This window comes from Mesitornis unicolor, unplaced genomic scaffold (genome assembly GCF_000695765.1).
Source record: "Mesitornis unicolor isolate BGI_N332 unplaced genomic scaffold, ASM69576v1 scaffold15174, whole genome shotgun sequence".
Lineage (NCBI taxonomy): Eukaryota > Metazoa > Chordata > Aves > Mesitornithiformes > Mesitornithidae > Mesitornis > Mesitornis unicolor.
This window is the reverse complement of record NW_010179523.1, coordinates 25,601-45,018: the sequence shown is the minus strand read 5'-3', so window position 1 is coordinate 45,018 and position 19,418 is coordinate 25,601. Positions and strand designations below refer to the sequence as shown.

Genomic DNA, 19,418 nt, shown 5'->3' with positions numbered 1-19,418 from the left:
TGGCCGGGCTCGGGGACCTGCGGCTGTGCTGGGACTTGGGGACAGTGACGAGAGGCTGGGGGTTCTGCCTAAGGATGCTCCACGTTTTTATTGCGGAATGCTTTGCCTCTGGAGATCACGGCCCGATTGCTGCTTATAAACAGGTTAATTATGCTATTCTGGAAGGTGTTTTTTTTATAACTTTAAAAATATATTTAAAGGTTACAGTTTCCCCCAGATTAGTAGTTAGCATCTGAGAAGCGAATCTTGGTTTATGGAGCTTAATCTTTCTTATCTTTTATTTGAAACTTAGTGAAAGTAGCAAAACATAGATCAAATAAAAAGCTTAAATCAATGTAAACTAATAAAGTTACAACTGCACGTAGATACAGCATGCGTTTTTTATTTTATTGTATAGACAAAACATGCTTTTATTTGGAGATTTTGTGTCCTGAAATGTCATTATTTTCTCCTGTCCTTGCTAGTTGCAGATACTGGGAATATATAAGCTCCTTATTTTTAGATACCATGACTACATTCCTAAGGTATAGTAACCTTGCCTTTGCAGCTATACAGCAGGATTTGTTCAAGGAATTAGTATTTAATGGTAGTGTTAATACTTGTCAGTGACTGTTTATTACATAAGGACCTTGCCAGAGTATAGAGCTGTCACTGTAGGCTGTGACTGTTGGATCAACCAGGAGACATCTGGATTTTCTCACAGGAGTGACGGAAGCAAGAGGAGGACTAGATGAATTATTCTGCTGTGCTACAGTTTGTGGACCGCAGGCTGGGAGTTTATCTTTGTACAGATTATTTACATGCTCCCAAACCCTTTGTTGCAGCATGAGGTAATATGTATTAAATATTTAATGTGGTTTACAAAAATTACAAGCATAATTGATGTAAGAAGGATTTGAAAGATTTGTTGTAATTTAGAAAATTTAGATTATTTCTAAAACACGGCACAAATACTCAAATTTCAATAAATTATGGAGATCCTTATATACAAGTAGAAAACTAAAATTGACATTATTGCTGCTTATACCTAATGTATTAATGAAAATTAAAAATATTTTTTCCTTTGATCTTTGTGCAAGTTTTGACCATAGTCTTGCAATATGTTTTTCTGTTCCTCAACAGGTTTTTCTTCTCTGGGAATAAAGCCATGGCTGAAATGAGTGTTAACAACTTAGATAACACAACCATTATTCAGCAAGCAATAGCCTCTTGTTGTGGAGCTATAATACATCTTGGTAAGGCAAAGGATCAAGCTTGCCACAGAGAGAATCTTTGCGAAGTGATTACTCTTCAGTTTGACTCAGCATGATGTCTGCATTTATATGGTTTATAAAGTTCCACTAGTATGTTCAACAAGGATATTTTTGAATAGTTTTCTAGTATTTTTTGTATTTTAACAAATGTGAGTAAATGAAATCTTTCTTGTCCCTCAAAATCTTTAACCATTTTTGAAAATAAGAATAATTTTTATTGACTTTTCATTTCTATGTCTTTTTTTTTCTCTGGGTGTAGTAATTCATTGCTTGCTTTCTACAAGAAACAAAATTAATAATAAAAATTAATTTTCATACTTCCTGCCGCTTAAAAACGGATTTTAAATAAAAGTCTACTTTAAAAGACACAAATCCTGCAAGGCTGTCCACTGTGTGATGTCCCCTTCATGTTACCACTTCAGTAGTAACATTAATTTATTCTGCAGTGCCGTTCTACACTGTCAAAGCCTCGTATTGAGGGGGAGGGGTGTGTGACGTGGCGGTGGTATTCCTAAACATTGCTTTTAAGGATAGCTTTTTATTAGGCTTTTAAACTTCTGGAGAGTCTGTGAAATTCATCTTCTGCTTCATATTCAGTTGTCTCACTCAGGACCTGCTTCTCCATGCATATCCAAGGAGGCCTTGGTTAGATTCAGCACTTCATATCCCTTGGAGGTCTCCAAGCTCATTAGCTTCACTTCCTCTTTCAGTTACTTTCTGGCATAAGCTAGCCTTTGGTTCTGACATTTAACGCTGATTATGCTGCAGGTAAATGTGCAATTTTCTAAGCAATATTTTTCCACCACAATATTTCCAAATTTTTACAAAATAGGATCTCACAAAAAACCTGTCAAATTCGTAGTCTTTCTAGTCTGTCTTTCTACCATGTGGCCTGTGATGGTAGTTAAAATAGCAAGCAAAGCTACATCAGACCTGTGGAATTCCATCATGGAAACTTAGTGGGATGACTCACGCAACCAGAGTGCTGCAATGGATGGCTATAAACTCTTCAGAAGGGATAGGCAAGGAAGGAGAGATGGTGGGGTATGTTAAGGGAGTATTTTGATTGTCTGAAGCTTAATGATTGTCTAGAGCTTAATGATGGTGATGATAAGGTTGAGTGTTTATGGGTAGCAATCAGGGGGAAGGCCAACAAGGCAGATATCATGGTGAGAGTCTGTTATAGACGACCCAACTAGGGCGAAAAGGCAGATGAAATATTCTATAAGCAACTGGGAGAAGTTGCACAATCATTAGCCCTTGTTCTCATGGGGACTCCAACTGGAAGTCAGGAAAAAAAGAAGAGTTTATGACCTTTGGAAGAAGGGGCAGGTAGCTCAGGAGGACTACAGGGATCCCATGAGGTTATGCAGGGAGTAAATTAGAAGGGCCAGAGTCCAACTGGTACTTAATCTGGCTACTGCTGTAAAAGGCAATAAGAAATGTTTCTATTGTTTCTTCACTGAAAGGGTTGTCAAGCACTGGAACAGGCTGCACAGGGAAGTGGTGGAGTCACCATCCCTGGAGGTATTTAAAAGACATGAAGATGTGGTGCTTAGGGACATGGTTTAGAGGTAGACCTGTCAGTGCCAGGTTGATGGTTGGACTCGATGATCTTAAAGGTCTTTTCCCACCTAAATGATTCTGTGATTCAATTCTATGAAGTTTTAGCACTTTCAGAGAAGATCACACCATGGTTTTTGTGTATCTCTAATATTTGTTGTCTGTACAGCTGCTAGTAAAATAGAAAATATACATACAGTCACTTGCAAACCATGCAGGATTTGTAGTTCTCCTTTTTTCCTGTCTGATAACATTGTAAACATTTTCCCCTCTGGGGGGGGGGGAAAAAGGGCTGTAGAAGTTCATGGTAAGGTGTCTGTACGCTTCTACATTTTCAAGGTGTGCAGGGTGTTTACTATGATTCTAAATGACTTCTGTTTCCTTTTAGTAACTCCTTTTTTCCAAGTTCTAGTTCCGTTATCATTTGAGAGGGTGATTGTAAGGTTACACTGTGTAATTTATGTGGTAATGATAATTAATGCTTTCTACAAGAAAATACCTATTCCTTCCTTAAGATGAACAAGGGGGCAGCTGCACAGCTCTCTTCACAGGATACTGACTCTATGATTTGATTTTCCCCACCTGAGCTATATTGTCAATAGCTGCTGATTGCAGGTACTGATTTCCTGTACCTGCTTGCAGCTCTTCTGCCTGCACACCTCCCAGTATGCTCCTGAGTTGCACTAACAATGCAGATAACGTTTGAAAGTTAAGTTCATGTGTCAAGTTCTGGATCCACTGAAACTTGTAGGACTTGCATTTTACCCAGACATTTGAAGCAGATTTGCTGCGGGACACTGTGATGCTGCTTCATTAATCCAGATTTTGTTTGACTCTACCATTAAATTACACATGTGATAAAGGATTTGCAGAATTAAATTTCTGAGAAGAATGGAATGTTGAGTAGTGTTATTTTTTAAAAGATAGCTTCATAAGTTTGAATTTTTCAATTAACTTTACCATATAGTTTTTAGAAAGTCACTTAGTTTTCTACTTGACATGATTTTATGCTCATTTTTCTGTGACAAAGTGATTCATAAAGAAGAATTACTATCATATCATTGGACCTACTTTCTCTTTTTAAAAAAACCCAGTGCTGGACAACTGTACAGTAAAGAAAACTGCAGTGGCCATGGTAGGTTTCCAGTGATAGAACTGTACAAATGTTTTGCTGTATTTGCCCATCTAGTTAGTAAGGTATATAAATATGCTGCTCAGTCATTGGATTTACATTTGTCCTTTCTCCTTTATCTATACCTTCTTGTATTGTAAATTTGTTTAATCTGGATTATAAACATACGAACTAACTAGTACAGAATATATCTGGAGAAAACATAAAATACTAGTATGCCATTTACTGTATTTTTTTTTCCCCTCAGAAGTGTCTTTTTTTGTCAGATCCTGTTAGGACCTTTTAGAGTTTCTTGACTCCCTCTCAGAGCTCCATTTTTTTTCAGGACAGGCTTGTTTTAATAAGTTGTGTCTTTTTTTTTCTCCATTGAACTTGTTACCTCAGTGGATCAGTCCATAAAGGCTGTCCACTCTAAAGCTATTTGCCCTTTTCTTCCTGTGAGTCCTTTTTGTGGTTTGTCAGGCTCTGTATCTTTTGAGGCCCTGTGATAATGTCTGGTGTTAAGCATACTCTAATCATTCAAATCCCAATCCATTCCCCCAAATGATTTAAGAAAATTAGGTATCCTTATATTAGGGAGTTTGTCTTTTTGACGATGATTTCAGTTGAATGATCTTCAAGGTTTAGTGTTCCTCTGCTGTTATTGGTCTGGGAATATATGAGACAACTGTGATATTAATTGTAAGCTTCCAATTGCACGTATGTTGTTACATTGTTGCCAGAGAAAGCAAGTATTGAAGAATCATTGGGAGTTAATTGCACACCTAGAACTTTTATTGTGTATTAAAAAGTATTTTAGTGGATTATTTTGGGGAAGTTTTCACTAGTTACTGCTCTCCTATTACTGCTGTCTGAAAATATTTCTGGAAATATTAGTTCTGAAAATAACTTATTCACAGGGCTGTCAGTTACTGATAAAAACTTATTACTTTGGTCTTTTAAAGATGGAAGGAAATTATTAATTTCTGTCACAAATTCTTCTTTTCACTTCAGTGGAAATATTTGTGTGATTAAATATGACAGCGTAAGCAATTACAGAATTGGGATCTTGCAATGTTAAGACATCTAGAAACATATGTTTTAGTACATTAATTTTGTAGCTAAAATATATTACTGGGTACAAAAGTTTGTAGCTAATTATTGTTCTTTGACTGGTTGTATATTCAGGATGCATTTGTGAAACTTATTCAAACAGAGGGAATTAAATCACTGTGGAGTGGACTTCCTCCAACACTGTATGTTGAATGGTTGGGGTTTTTTGTGGTAACATGTTATGAATTATCGTTAAAAAAATACTTCATTATTTAGACTAATTAGTATGTTTATTTCTAAGTGATTTAAAAAATCTGGTAAATTCTAAAGTTACAGATAATGATGTAATCAGTTCAAACAGAAACATCTAGAGACACTGTAACTTTTGCCAGATCTTGAGATTTCTCCTTGCAACTTCTGTGATATATTCTCAGTACTTTAGCAGGAACATCAGACTTTCTATTCTGCCTTTTAGAGGTGGTATCCTTACTGTAATCATCCCCTTGATAGCATCATCGAATCATAGGCTCGAACGTGGTTGTTAGAAAATTCTCTTCTTTGATAGATATTTGCTGTCCTAGCTTATTATTAATGACGTGCAATAAGCAACACAGCTGTTTCCACAGACAGTCTAGTATTGTACCTCATTACCCTTACTTAATTTTTTGTAGACATCTAACTAAAATCTTCTTTATTCCAAAAAACTTAATTGGTTTTTATCCTAGCCAACTTTGTTATGGAAAACAGATCATTCATTTTCTCTCTACAAGGACAATTCACATATTTAAACACTGTTATCAGATCTCCTGGTCTTCTCTTTAGGCTAAATAGCACCAAATTGTTTTACCTTTTTATTCATATTAAACTGTTACCTATAGTAATTAAGACCGTATGTCTTCCTCCATAAACAATCCAAGAAAGTGTTCAAATTTAACATGTATATTAAAGTCGTATCATGTAAGACACTAAGTGTTGCCCAGTGGGAAAGCACTGGTACACGTTTGATTTGCACACAGTGCTCAGTATATAGGCACAAAAAAGCAAAGCATGGTGGAGCTCAGGCCTTGTTATTTATCCTGCTGCGTGTGGCAATTTCAATATATAAGCCCTTAGGACCTAACTGAACTGAGAGGTCTGTATTTCATGTAAGACAGCTTTTTTTCTTCAACACATGTTCTGTACTCCAGCAGAGGAAAGAACTAGCCTCTTGATTGGAGAGATGTACGCAGTTTTTAGAAGGTCTAAACTATGGCTCGTTAGTTTTCCAAGCTTGACAGTCTTCCCTGTTTTACGGTAATGGTGGTACCTGCTTTACTGGCTCAGACATAACAAAGGAATATAATTGCCATTGTATAGTAAGATAGGGTGCTTTACCCCTACACCTAATGATTATAAGATCTAGCATTTGTTTTTATAGTCTGTACTATGCTGGAATGGAAAAAGCTTATATTTACTCATCCCACATTGTCTTTCAAGTAGTGAGAATCGTGTTGATTAAGATTGAGAAAATACTCCCCAAGTGTTAAATGAATAAAAATTTAAGGTTAGTAGCTATTTCCATCTTTTGTTTGATTGTTTCATGTTGAGATCTTTCAATTCCATTCCTTTATCAATATACTTCTGAAGCTGATATGAAATAAATTTTGGGTGAGCTAGTCCACCATAATTTTACTTAAAGCTTTTTCTAATGAAATGGAAAACTGAGAAAACTGTGGATTTGAAACTCTGAGCTAGAGGCAGTAAATCAAAGTCATGGGATTAAAGCTTTTTCTTCATCCATAAACACAGCTGGAGATAAAACTTTTTCATATTTAAGCAAAATATCCATACAAGATGGTTGACTTTATGCTCCTGCTTTGCTTGTATTAATTTAGATTCCCTCTCTTATATTTTAGAATAATGGCACTTCCTACCACAGTAATCTGTTTTACCTGCTATGACCAACTGAGTGAAGCTCTGAAATCTAGAGTAGGAAAGGATGAGGAACACATTCCAATTATTGCAGGTTGCTTAAGCAGATGTAAGTTGTCGTCTGTTTAAAGATAAAACTGAAATAAAATACCTGTATGCTGTTTTCTTGGTTTTGTTGTTTTGTTTTGTTTTTTTAAGTAAATTTGCTGTGACTTTACATGAGGGATAATATTACATGTAGCTGGGCATACGAAACGAATACTGTAATTACCTAATATTTCTTGGGCAATGTCACCCTCTAACTTGGAATAACGTGATTTATTTTTGCTGTTACATTTTCACTACATGTGTAATTTGTTCAAAATTTTATATTTCTAGACTTCTAACAAGGACAGTTTAATTTAAGTCTGTTTTGTTGTAAATCTAATAAACATTCTTGTCTATAATGGAAACTACACAGGTGATTACAAGGAAAATTAAAATTTGAATGGTTTTACTGCTGAATGACATAAAGGGGACTGAATTTGTTTTTATCCTTTTCCTCATCTGTTTTTGTAGAAGTAGCTCAGGTCATGTATTTTTGGGCTTTCTTAGAAGACTCTTGAGGAAGTAGTTCCATATTCTACTTGTGAAAACTATGAGGAGGACTGGAAGACTAGTGGAAAAAGAATTGTTATTCTGTGGTGACATGTCAAAGAAACCTTATCCCAGCAACAGGAGTTCTTCAATCTAGTAAAATCATTTAAGTCTGTTACATGTGTGATGGGAGCTTGTTAGTGAGCGGTGACTCACTGATCTTTCCGTGAGATGCAAGAGAGTTACTTTATCAGATACATATTGCCTGCTAAATATTCTTGATAGTTTAAAATAAAATGGCAACGATGCTTAGAAATCAATAAAAACTTAATCTCTAGCCATCATTTTTGTCCAAAATTAATATTTATAAGTACTTGAAATTGTCAGCCTATTTATGTAATAAATCTGAAAGTGATGATTCTTCACATGTTATATGGATTACAACATGCTAGTAGTGAAAAAAGGTAGGTAGCTTGTATGCCCAGAAAGTTTAGGTACTATGGCTAGATATCATAGAATCATAGAATGGTTTGGGTTGGAAGGGACCTTAAAGATCATCTGGTCCAACCCCCCCTGCCATGGGCAGGGACACCTCCCACTGCACCAGGTTGCTCAAAGTCCCACCTGGAAAGGAAACTTATTTTGGGAAATATCTCAAGGTAAATGGGACAGTTGAAAGGAATCAAATATATAAAGCAAGGTGAGACCTGAGTTGAATGTTCAGGAAAGATTAATAGTAAATGTTGATTTTAAAAAAAGCCCTTATTTTTCTCCCTTCAGTTGGTACAGTTTCTGTAGTGAACCCCCTGGAGCTGATCAATACTAGTATGCAGTATCGCAGGTTGTCCTACAAGCAACTGTACACATGTATCAGCAATAAAGTGGCTGCAGACGGGTGGTTTTCCCTGTGGAGGGGCTGGAGTTCTACTGTTCTGAGAGATGTGCCTTTCTCGGGTAGGGTTCATGTTCTGTGCAAGTTTGTGTTATGTCAGGAGATCTGTTTATGCATAACTCTTCTAGACTTTTTCTGTGATTTTAGGTAGTTTTAATGGTTAGCTTTAGGAATGACTGAGATTTACTTGTTCTCTTTTGAGTGTTTTTATTTATAAATTCTTTGAGGACCTTTTTATTTTTCCTATTTTGTTTGTGGATATCAGCTAGAGTTCATTGTTACATTCCCTTTCTCTATTCTTTGACTCTTTCTTCTCATCTTTAGCTTATGCAATGACTGTTTTTGAAGACTTACAGTAGGAAATTTTCTCTGTGATAGGTATAGTGCCTATTTCCTTATAGAGAAACATGCTGTATCTGAGTGCTTAATTTTGAAAACATGTACAAAGAGAGAGTCACACAGTAGCATCTTCAGGAATTTTTGTTAGCATGACAAATTAGTTTGTGTAACTGCTCCAAAAAACCATGAAGCTACAGAACCACTTGTTAGCAAAGCTCCAAAGCTGAAAGTCTAGAAGAAAAGTCTGATACAGAGCATAGCTTGTCCTAGGACTATTCCTTAAGAGAACTGGGACAGAGTTCTCTTTTTGTCACAGCTCTGCTAAGTCATCACCTACAGCGGAGACTGCTGAAGGACTTGTTAATAACAGTGGTGAAAGCCCCTGTCTCTCTGAGGCCCATTTTTGTCAAATCACTCATGGATCATCAGGCATCAATTGTCCTTGAAGCAGTTTATGTCCTTTGGGTAGTATCAGTAGTAACACCTTTGAACACCTTGTGTTTGCCCAGAAAAATGCTTCAAGCCTATTTTTGGAAGGTGGAGAATTTGACCCACTATCTTTGTTCTACTTCATTCTTAGGATAATCTGATATCTAATTTAAGTTGTGGATCCAGTCTAGTGACCAGTCATTGGTTTGGACTTTTATGGGATTTGAACATATTTAGATGTGCACCTGGAGCACATTGTAAATTTGCTGTGAACCAAACCAATGCACGGTAAGTGGGGGTGATTAGGATATTTCCTTAAAAATTGCGCTTAGCAGTTGAGTTAACAGAACTAAGTTATTTCAGCCATTTTCATTTCAGAAAGAATAATACTCTGATTTCTTTCACTTTGTTGGGTGTTTGAACATTGTGGTTGGATTGTATTTCCTGCTTAAGGATCCTATTAATTGATAGGACTTAATTTAGCCTTCTGTGATAGGGAAAGCTTCTGAACCTATGGAAACATGCCTTCTCTAAGGCTAAAGATAACTGTCAGAATTCATCTGAACCTTTTGCCCAAAGTGTTTCCTGTTGAATATTGATTTTTAATTTACTTATTTTTTTCTCTGCCCAAAGTATCTTTCTCTTAGGCTGTTCTGTGAAGCTTTGTAAGGGAACTCTAAAATTCTTCATCTAATTTCTGTTGTCTGACTTCAAGAGTAAACTCTTACTATCCTACTGATTTTAGTCTGTAGCAATGTAACAGGAGCTAGGAATCTTCCTTCACTCTGCTGCTTTTAACAGAGTGGGAAGATCAGAGGACTGTGAAGGAGTGCACGGGGAAGAGGGCACTAAGGTGATGTGCGTGTGTTCTTCTCAGCCCTTTTCAGATTCTTGTATCCATGCCTGCTGTTCCACCACCGGTCCAAAACATCCTCGTTGATTTTAAGTCAGTCTTCGCACCGCTCTGGCATTCACTTCACAGCCAGCGGACATTTTTCTGTGCCCAGTACTTTGTAGGCATCATGGGGTGCTGGAAAGGTAGAGGCACAGGTTAACAGGCAGCTACTGCTTTATAGGTTAAGGACTACTGTTAAAGAGCCAGATTTGAGAAGGCAGGTAGATGTATGAGTAAAGGAAAATGTATTCTTAAAAAACCCTCAAAATTAGATGCCACAGAACTCTGATTATATAAAGCTAAGGGTGTTTAATGCTGCTTAATGCCTTTTCCAAATGTGTTTTCTGATTTTTTTTCCTTATAAATACTCTATGCAGTTAACATATGCTCCCTTAATACCTGCAATCTTAGCTCTTCTGTTTGAATGATGTCCCAACAGCTGCAGTTAGCTCAAGTTAGCTCTTCCAAGAGCAATTAAAATCAGTGAACCAATTTGTATTTAGAAAGCAGCTCCTCTGTGCAAACAGTCAAACAGCAAAGCATTAGGAGTTGGAAGGGACCTCGAAAGATCATCCAGTCCAACCCCCCTGCCAGAGCAGGATCACCTAGACCAGGTCACACAGGAATGCGTCCAGGCGGGTTTTGAATGTCTCCAGAGAAGGAGACTCCACAACCTCTCTGGGCAGCCTGGTCCAGTGCTCCGTCACCCTTACAGTAAAAAAGTTTTTCCTCATGTTCAGGTTGAACCTCCTGTGCTCCAGCTTGCACCCATTGGCCCTTGTCCTGTCATTGGACATCAGAGAGAAGAGTCTGGCTCCTTCCTCCTGACACTCGCCCTTTACAAATTTATAAACATTAATGAGGTCACCCCTCAGTCTCCTCTTCTCCAAGCTAAAGAGACCCAGCTCCCTCAGCTGCTTCTCATAAGGGAGATGCTCCACTCCCTCCATCATCTTTGTGGCTCTGCACTGGACTCTTTCAAGGAATTCCCTGTCCTTCTTGAACTGAGGGGCTCAGAACTGAACATAGTATTCCAGATGTGTAGGACAGGGCCTGGGGAGCAGGACCCTGAGTGCTGCTTAAGTCATGACCATAAAAGGGGTAAACAAGGACTGGAAAAACAGGTATTTCAACCCTGAGAAAAGCAAGTTCCAGGCACCCTGCTGAGAAAGCCATCAGGGGCTCTGCCTGAAAGGCAAGAGGTGTTTGTTAGTGTAACAGTGCATCACTGACCAATCAAATGCAGCCGCGCGCAAATGAACCAATCAGTTTAAAATACGCAGCCCATGTAAACGTATATAAGGAAGTCACTGCACACAATAAACCGACATTTTGGTTGCATCAAGCTGCGTCCCGTCTCTCAATCGCCGTACAGATGTGATCTCACCAGCACAGAGTAGAGGGCAAGGAGAAGGGGAAGGATTCCTGCAAGTCCTTAAGCAAAGTCCTTGATTTAGATAATTTAATATAAATTAGGGTTTGATACAGTTCAACAGTAGGTTTTCCTCAAACCTCGAAAATGCCTTCTGAGATGCATGTGCTGGCTGTCTCCACAGCAAGAAAATACTTTGATATTTCTCTGCTGGCACAACCTCCAGAACTCAGTGCTGAATGAGGCGCCGTTATCTTTCAGGATATCCAGCCGTCATTTGCAGTATTTACTTGACCAACTGCTGCAAGGAGTAACCCTATAATTCAGCCCAGTAGCGTACAGTTTAAAGAGTTTAGTTAGACTGCAGGAAGAGTGCAGTTTAGTTCAGCAGACAAAAGTCCTCACAGAGCAATTCCCCGCTTAGTAATTCCAGAGAGTGAAATTGTACGTCTTAGTTCTCTGAGAATTAAATTTTACACTGTGTCCCAGAAGAGTAGAGGCAGTCCTGAGCAACCTTTGATTTTATATATAACACGTTTGTATAGAATTAGTGAGATCTATGAAGTGTGTGAAATATGCCTGAAAACGTAGCAAATAATTAGAAGCCTACATTTTAATTTGTGCTAAATTTAATTTTAAAAAAACCCTGTTATATGAATTTTGTAGTGCTTGGGCTAGATGATATTAAGGTAGGAGTTACTTTATGGGAATTACAAAATTCTTAGGCTAATTTGTACCATATGAAGAGATTTAGAATATGGAGATAAGGGCAACAAGGCAGGCTGTCCATGGATCATCACACTTTTATCAGAACACTTTTACTTTGCTTTCAGCTCTTGTTTCTTTTTGTTCCTGTTGCCAAAATAGAAATTTTACATCTGTACTTGATAAGAGGATTTCTGTATTTGATATGTGAATTTGTTGTAATGCAAGCTTATCTTTTTTTAAACCATAGCAACATACTGGTATAATTATGAACGTTTCAAGAGGATGATGTGTAAGGAGCTTGGTGCACATGAACCAACACTTTTTATTGCTTTTACTTCAGGAGCAGCATCTGGCACTGTAAGTGTAAATTTTTGTTTCTAATACTACTCTTTATTATTATCACTAATAAACCATTTAAAACATGTATGATTTTACATGATTCTCTCCGGAATGATGTATGTTTTGGGGTGTGTGTACAAAAACACACATGGCTTGGCATTCAAACTGTATTAGGTATATGTGAATAAATTACAGTGTTCTGAAATACGAGACTTTAATAATATCAGGCACTTGGAATATCATGTCTAGTTTTGAATTGTATGCACTTTAAAAATTTTAATAAAATTTTAATTGTTTGTGTTCTAACATAAAACTCTTTTCCTGATAGATTGCAGCTGTCATAACTCAGCCATTTGATGTAGTGAAAACATATAGGCAGACTGAACTTTGGGAGAGCAAGACCTTAAAAAGTAAGTTCCTGGTAAGAAGAAAAAGCCAAACCCATAATGTTTGGAAAAATAAAACATAATGTTCAAGTATGTAGACTTTTGGTAGGCATTTTAAATATTTGTCTTTCTTTCTAAAGTTTATCTAAAAATTCTATCACTAAGGTCTTTTTTTCTTTTCCAAATTGTAACATATCATAGGATATTTTTTATCTCCTATGATAAATATAATATTTCATTAATAGCATGGAGGGGGGAAAAGGTGTGAGTGCAGCACTGTTTAGGTTAATAAGATGGTATAAAATATGAACAAAAATGTAGTGCTGTTACATCTAGGCAGACCAATTGCAAATTTGTACACCTTTAAATAAATTATATGTAAATAGGCAAAATTTCAATTTCTTCTAAAATATTCAGGTGAACAGTGATCTATTCAAAAAGACTTCCGAGTTCATAAAAAACAACATTACAAATGTTTGTGCATTCACTACCACTTGCTCCTTCATAATGATATTCTTCTTTTGTTAAATATTAGACTAGAGAGAGAAAGCACTGTGCTCAGGTTGTGTATTTTTTTATTTTATTTTTGTGTGATTTCAAAGATATTATTTTTGAGGGTCTATTATGAATATCCTAACAGCTTTAAAGGATGAAAGAGTTCTGTGTTCTGTTCACAGGATGAAAGTTTGTTCTGTGTTCAGTAGAGCACTGCTGTGTTTTATACAAATATAAGTTGTATATAAAAACTTTTTTTATTGCTTAGGACCTGGACCAGTGAGGGACTTTCATTAACTTAAATGTTAGATCGTGGCTTTAAGACTACAGACCAGTAAAAAGGCTGAGTACCCAGACAGTTTCTGTTTGGAAACTAATTTGAAGGCCGTAGTTCAGAACGATGTTATGAAAACATAGTGCTCACTTTTTGGCGTAAGGTTTCATTCTTAATAAGGTAAATTATATTTTTCTGGTAGAATTCTTGAGAAAACATATTTATGTGTCATGGCAGAACAAAGATCAAAAAAGCTTTGAATATAAATAGTTACTGTGTTTCAGTTCCTTCAATTTCTCCCTTGAGCTGATGAATGTAAGAATTTATTGCTAACACCACTTTGAATCAGAGGTAGCCACCATATATTTATTAGGCTGATAGTTTAATTCTTTCCAAATGCAGTTGCTGTTAGGGTTGAACACTGACTACATATCTACACATTGTCTCTCTGTGGCTGCAAAAATATTTTGCAGCTTCCAGATGCTGTGGGATGTTCCTGTTGAATGTATATTATGAAAGTGTTTTAATTTTTACCTAGAAAATAATTTCATATTATAGATCAATGAAAACGACATGTGCAGAGTGAAATAGTACAAAAAATGTCCTCTGTCTGAAACAGTTGCATATATCTGCAATGCAGATTGCTTCTTGATGCTGCTGCAGTTAAGTTGCTTATGGTATGTGATGTAGATCTACAAGGGACTGCAGTATACATCTCATAGATCTGTACTTTCTTAAACTAACTTACAAATTTAGGGGGAGCTTGATTTTTGTAAACTTAGTCATAAGGTGTAGTGTCCTAGCTTAATTATTCTATTAATTCCTATGATTCATTCTTACGATATCGATTCTCAGTTTACCATAAAGGCAAGTTCTTGGTTAAAAATCTGAGTTGTGATGATCTTTTAGCTGCACCTATAAAGTGACATGGAGAGAAACTGAGTCATTTGAAAGCTCAATGACTTTTTTCAACTAATCAGTTACTCTAGTAACGAATATTGTCTCTGTTCATGTATCTTACTCCAGGTGTTACTCCAGGTTTTTCCAAGTCATAGCATCATAGACTCATAGAGTGTATTGGGTTGGAAGGGACCTTAAAGATCATGTAGTCCAACCCCACTGAAATAGGCAGAGACAATGCTATTTTAACTTCAGTACTGTGTGACTTTAACATCCTGTATAAATAGTATGGATAATACTTAGATAAAATTAATTAAACTTAATAATTACATCTGAAGTGACTGTCTCTGATTTCTAAAAATATTTTTCAGTGACATTGTATATATATCGCTTAATTCACTGTTTTCTTGTACTGTATTAAGTTCCACAGAGGGACTGTATATCAACCTGTGCAGTTATGAGGAAAATTGTTGCTAAAAACGGGATTGCTGGATTATTTGCTGGTAAATCTTTTGATATCTTTCTAAAAAACCCCTCAGACTAGAGAGAAAGTTTTAAATCAGTAACAAGTGATTATACCTGTACCTATAACTAAATATTCTTCCACCATTCAAAGAAATACATTTCATGGTGAATGCTTGTAAGTTTTGTTTCACACTGCTCGTCCATGATTTGTATCCAAGTAAATATCAATATGGAGGTTGCTGTGTTACATTTTGGGAGTGCACTGTATGCTCTGCTGTGATTATCACCTAACAGACTTCTTTGAGACCTGTCATCCACAAGTGCACTCACTATCTACCTTCTCTCCCTTTCCTGTATTGTGGCCAAGTGGGAATTAAGAGGAACCTCAGGTGGTGCTAGGCCTTTCCCACTCCCTGTGCCTGAGTATGCACAAAGGCAGTCTGGGACTGCTGCCACATGCGACAGGAACTGAGAGAATGGGAGTCTCCAGCCTCACTCACATGACAGTGGAAATGGATATTCACAGTGTGAATGTTCAAGAATTCTAATTACTGGTTCATATCTTTTTGTGAATAACTGCTACCATTCATTAAACAAAAGCAAATCTTTACCTGGGGGTGAAACTTTGCCTTTGCTGAATATGTGTGTTCAAGTAGTTCTATCAATAATTTACTAGCTATCACCAGACTAATACAGTATCACTTTTTAAACCATTTTTAAAGTGTTTTGCTTTGGAATATCCTCCTTTCTATGTATGGCAACTGGAATGTATATAAAATGCTCAAAGTTACAAAATGCTCTTTACTTCCTGTGTGTTCACCTCAGAATGCTCATCTCCCTAAGCTTGATTTTTTCCCTGACATTGTGGTTCAGCTCCCCCCATGCCCTTCTCCCAGCCTTTAGGAGAAGAGATTCCCATGTGTTTCTGTCCTCAGCAAGTCTACCTGGCAGATGAGGCTGCTGTGGTCCTGTTCTGTTGAAGGGCTGGGGCAATACTCTGTTGTTGCCATACAAAGAAGTCCTTTGTCATTCACAGGTGTTGTCATGTGTGACCCTGGCAGCCTAAGGAAGAAATGAAAAGATTTTGAGACACAAGTGAGATTGAGATAAAAGCCTATAGTAGTTCATGCTTAAATGAACAACTGCATGAGACATTCCAAACCCAGGATACTTACCAGTCATGACAGCACTGCAGTGGTTCATTAGGGTTCCTTGTATGAATGGCTGCACAGTTGGTTGAAGACTTGCAAGCCTTTTTGTGTTCACTGAAAAAGATTAAATTGCTTTACTTGCTGCAGAGTGATGACATAGCTGGGTAACAGAATTTGCGTGTTTCAGAGCAATGATGCCAGCAGAATGCAAGACACCACAAAACATCAATATTGTTAGATATTTTGGTTGGAATGTAGTTCATAGGTTAGAATACCTACATTTGGTCTTGACATGTGAGTAATGGAGCATAGAGCTGTTCTCTTGAGCAATTGAATAAAGTAGCCCCACAGGTCAAGGTGCTCCACCTCTGGAGACACAATGTCCTTGAGGCAGGTGGCCCCACAGAATGGCACAGGTGAGCACATAAGGTTATTACAGTGGTAATACCTACAGCCAGTAATTTCGGTATTTTGGATAGGCAGAATCCCAGTTCTTCACTGATATACTGTGGTATCAATATATTGTGACCACTAAATGGTACTACAGCGCTTCAGTCTGAGAAGAAATGATAGTGAATACTTTCCTTTCTCTTCTGGGCAGGTGTTACTCCACGGCTGTTTAAAGTTGCTCCTGCTTGTGCTATAATGATCAGCACATATGAATATGGGAAGTCCTTCTTCTCTCATTTAAATGAAAAAATGAACCAACATCCTTAATTCTCCTTCATCTGACTGCGTGCAGTCAAAATACACAGTGAAATAGACTGTACCATATTTGAACCTGTCAAGGCATTTTTCAGATTTCCCAGTGAATTTCTGCCATTGCATTTGGTAACTAAGTACTTCAGTCACTAAATAGCTTAATTTTTAAATGTTTCACAAAGGATAAATCCACATTCTCTGTCTTCTTAAGACTAAGAAAATACACATGACCCTTAAACTATCATTGAAGATTTTGTGACTTCTCTTGCAGTTAGGGAGAGAAAAAAAGAAATGAATATATTTTTTTTAAGTGGTGCTGTGTTCTTCAGTGATAAAAAAGGGGAAAAATTGAGGCCAGACAGATCAATGAATAACCACTGCCACCACGTTAATTTTCAGTGTGACTAAACATTTTTGTTGGGTATTTAAAATTACATTTAGAAAATGTTTTAGTCTCCCAATTGTACGATTATTCCTCCATAAGGAGGTTGATATAGAATTAATTTAATAAAGGCTTATTTATTCTCACTTAATACAAGTTTAATTTTGTGCATGTTTGTTTCTTGCAGCTGTATATTTTGTGTAAGTGCATACTATAAAATAGTCTTCCATATAAACCAGTGTATCCATCTGAAGACAAGAGTACATTTATGGCACTACTGCAGATGCACCCACTGCCTGCTGTGCTGTGCTGCGCACACGTGGTATGAGCAGCTGCAGCATCTCCCCTGCCCATAGGCACTGCACTTACTCAATCAGAGCTTCCTCTGTATGATTTCTTTTTTTTACCTTATTTTTAACTACCCTCACTACATCCCTTCTTTCATGCATTTTTAATGAAGTGGTTTAATTTTATTTATTTTTTGGTGTATTTCAATAAGGGGGTGTGCTGGTAAAAATGCAACTCAGTAGTCAAGTCATTAAGACACCAACTTTTGGCTGTGCTTCACCCACGAAATGGACTTCCGTCCTCTTCTACTGTGAAGAAGGTATCCCAGCATGTTTGGCCTTGGGGAAAATCCATTACGCACTGAAAAACGCTCCAGTTGTAAGGACATTAGGTACAAAGTAACAGCATACGGTGCAGGCAAGAGGTACTGCCAGAGAAGGTACTTGACACTGTTCCCCCATTGTGGTTTTTCAAAGTAATTTTACACTAGAAATTCAAAATAAGGCCCAAGAGAAATAAAGTAGTAACAGCAGATTTTGAACCACATTGAATGAAATACAGCAACAAAAACAGTCTCCTGTCTGGTCTTATTGTATCCTGTATGATTAAAACAGAGACACCTTTTAATTAGCGATGATACAAAACATTTAATTTACATGCAACATTTATGGAATGTCAAGGCAACAAAACATACAGTTTTGGCATTCTTTTCAATTTTTTTGGAAAAATGATTAATGTTTAGAACTGAGAAAGACACACATGACTGATTTCCCATGCACAAAGTGACACCCAGAAACTCACAGCGGTGTCAGACTACATAAAAGACATCAGTTAAATGAGACATGAATTTCACACCAGTAGCTCCAAGAAAAGAGCCATCAGCGAACATGACTGAAGATCATGATTATAGACCCCTCCGAAATACTGATGCAGTGGTAGAAGTGTTCAACAGCAAACAAGACCGATTAAATCACCATACCTTGATGTAGAATGTTAACTCGTGGAATCCAGATTCCTTCACTGTATTTGTAGTAAAAATGCACCTCTAATTTACAAATTAGTATTTAATACTGTTACTCAACTGCCATGAGAGAACAGGTGCTTAATGTGATAGAAAAATAAAAAAAAAGTTACATGAAGTTACATGATATTCTGACAGTGTGTGGACGGATTTAATGGTCAGAGTTTATTACAGAGAAATTAACTGTGTGGGTACATGAGGGCTTGAAAGACAAGGTCTGGTGCATTTTGCTAAGCTGCTTTAAAAATCTGCATTCAAATAGCATCAGTAGTTGTTCACCCTGCCATGGATGCAGTGACCTCCAGCACTGTGGGCCAGAAACTTGAGGAGCTGTATCTTGAACCCCCTCCAGCTAAATCCAACAGTGGATTCCAGAGTCCCAGAGGTGCAGAGCCTCGTACTTACAAAGGCGAAACATTTCCTGGAGTTTTAGTGAAGATCAGAATGAATCCTTTCTTTCAAGCCCAGCCTAAGATGACCAGATTGTAGTAGTAGTGCCAAGGTACCATAACAAGAGGCAAACCAACGAAAACCGTACAGAGTGTAGTGATGTACTGTAAACACCTAAGAGTAAGCAGTAATTAAAAATCTGTCTTGTATTGCAGCTACTCATGTAAACAATTTATGAAACTTCTTTGGCACAAAAAAGCATTTTCCCTAGCAGTTATAAATACAATGTACTTACATGCATTTAAGTTTTGTTTAAAAAGTTACTGATCGTACAGAGAAGCATTACCTTGATTAGCAAAATTCATAGATAAAGGATCCATTGTATCTTACAAAGAATTAAGAATATAGTTTGCAATTCAAAAATTAATTTGCAAACTTTGAAACTGTAGGGTAATCTGGAAAGTTAGTTTCATTTAAAAAATGTTTCCTTTTATTTTCTATCAGTAATTTAAATCAATGGAAA

General features: G+C 37.0%; 1 protein-coding gene across 1 annotated transcript; it reads left to right on the top strand.

Annotated features, from left to right (window-relative positions):
• Window positions 1-1,147: 1,147 nt before the first annotated feature.
• On the top strand, window positions 1,148-16,829 carry SLC25A40 (solute carrier family 25, member 40). The gene is made up of 9 exons (XM_010182818.1): window positions 1,148-1,235; window positions 2,346-2,422; window positions 5,116-5,183; window positions 6,876-7,000; window positions 8,248-8,421; window positions 12,350-12,459; window positions 12,770-12,851; window positions 14,919-14,999; window positions 16,714-16,829. Exons 1-9 carry the CDS (start codon window positions 1,148-1,150, stop codon window positions 16,827-16,829), a joined length of 921 nt encoding a protein of 306 aa, XP_010181120.1.
• Window positions 16,830-19,418: the final 2,589 nt, after the last annotated feature.

Coding starts and splice junctions, on each gene's coding strand:
- SLC25A40 (XM_010182818.1), top strand. CDS start 1,148: ATGGCTGAAATGAGTGTTAACAACTTAGATAACACAACCATTATTCAG. Junction 1,236..2,345: donor TGGAGCTATAATACATCTTG/GTAAGGCAAAGG, acceptor ATGATTGTCTAG/AGCTTAATGATGGTGATGAT. Junction 5,184..6,875: donor AGTGGACTTCCTCCAACACT/GTATGTTGAATG, acceptor CTTATATTTTAG/AATAATGGCACTTCCTACCA.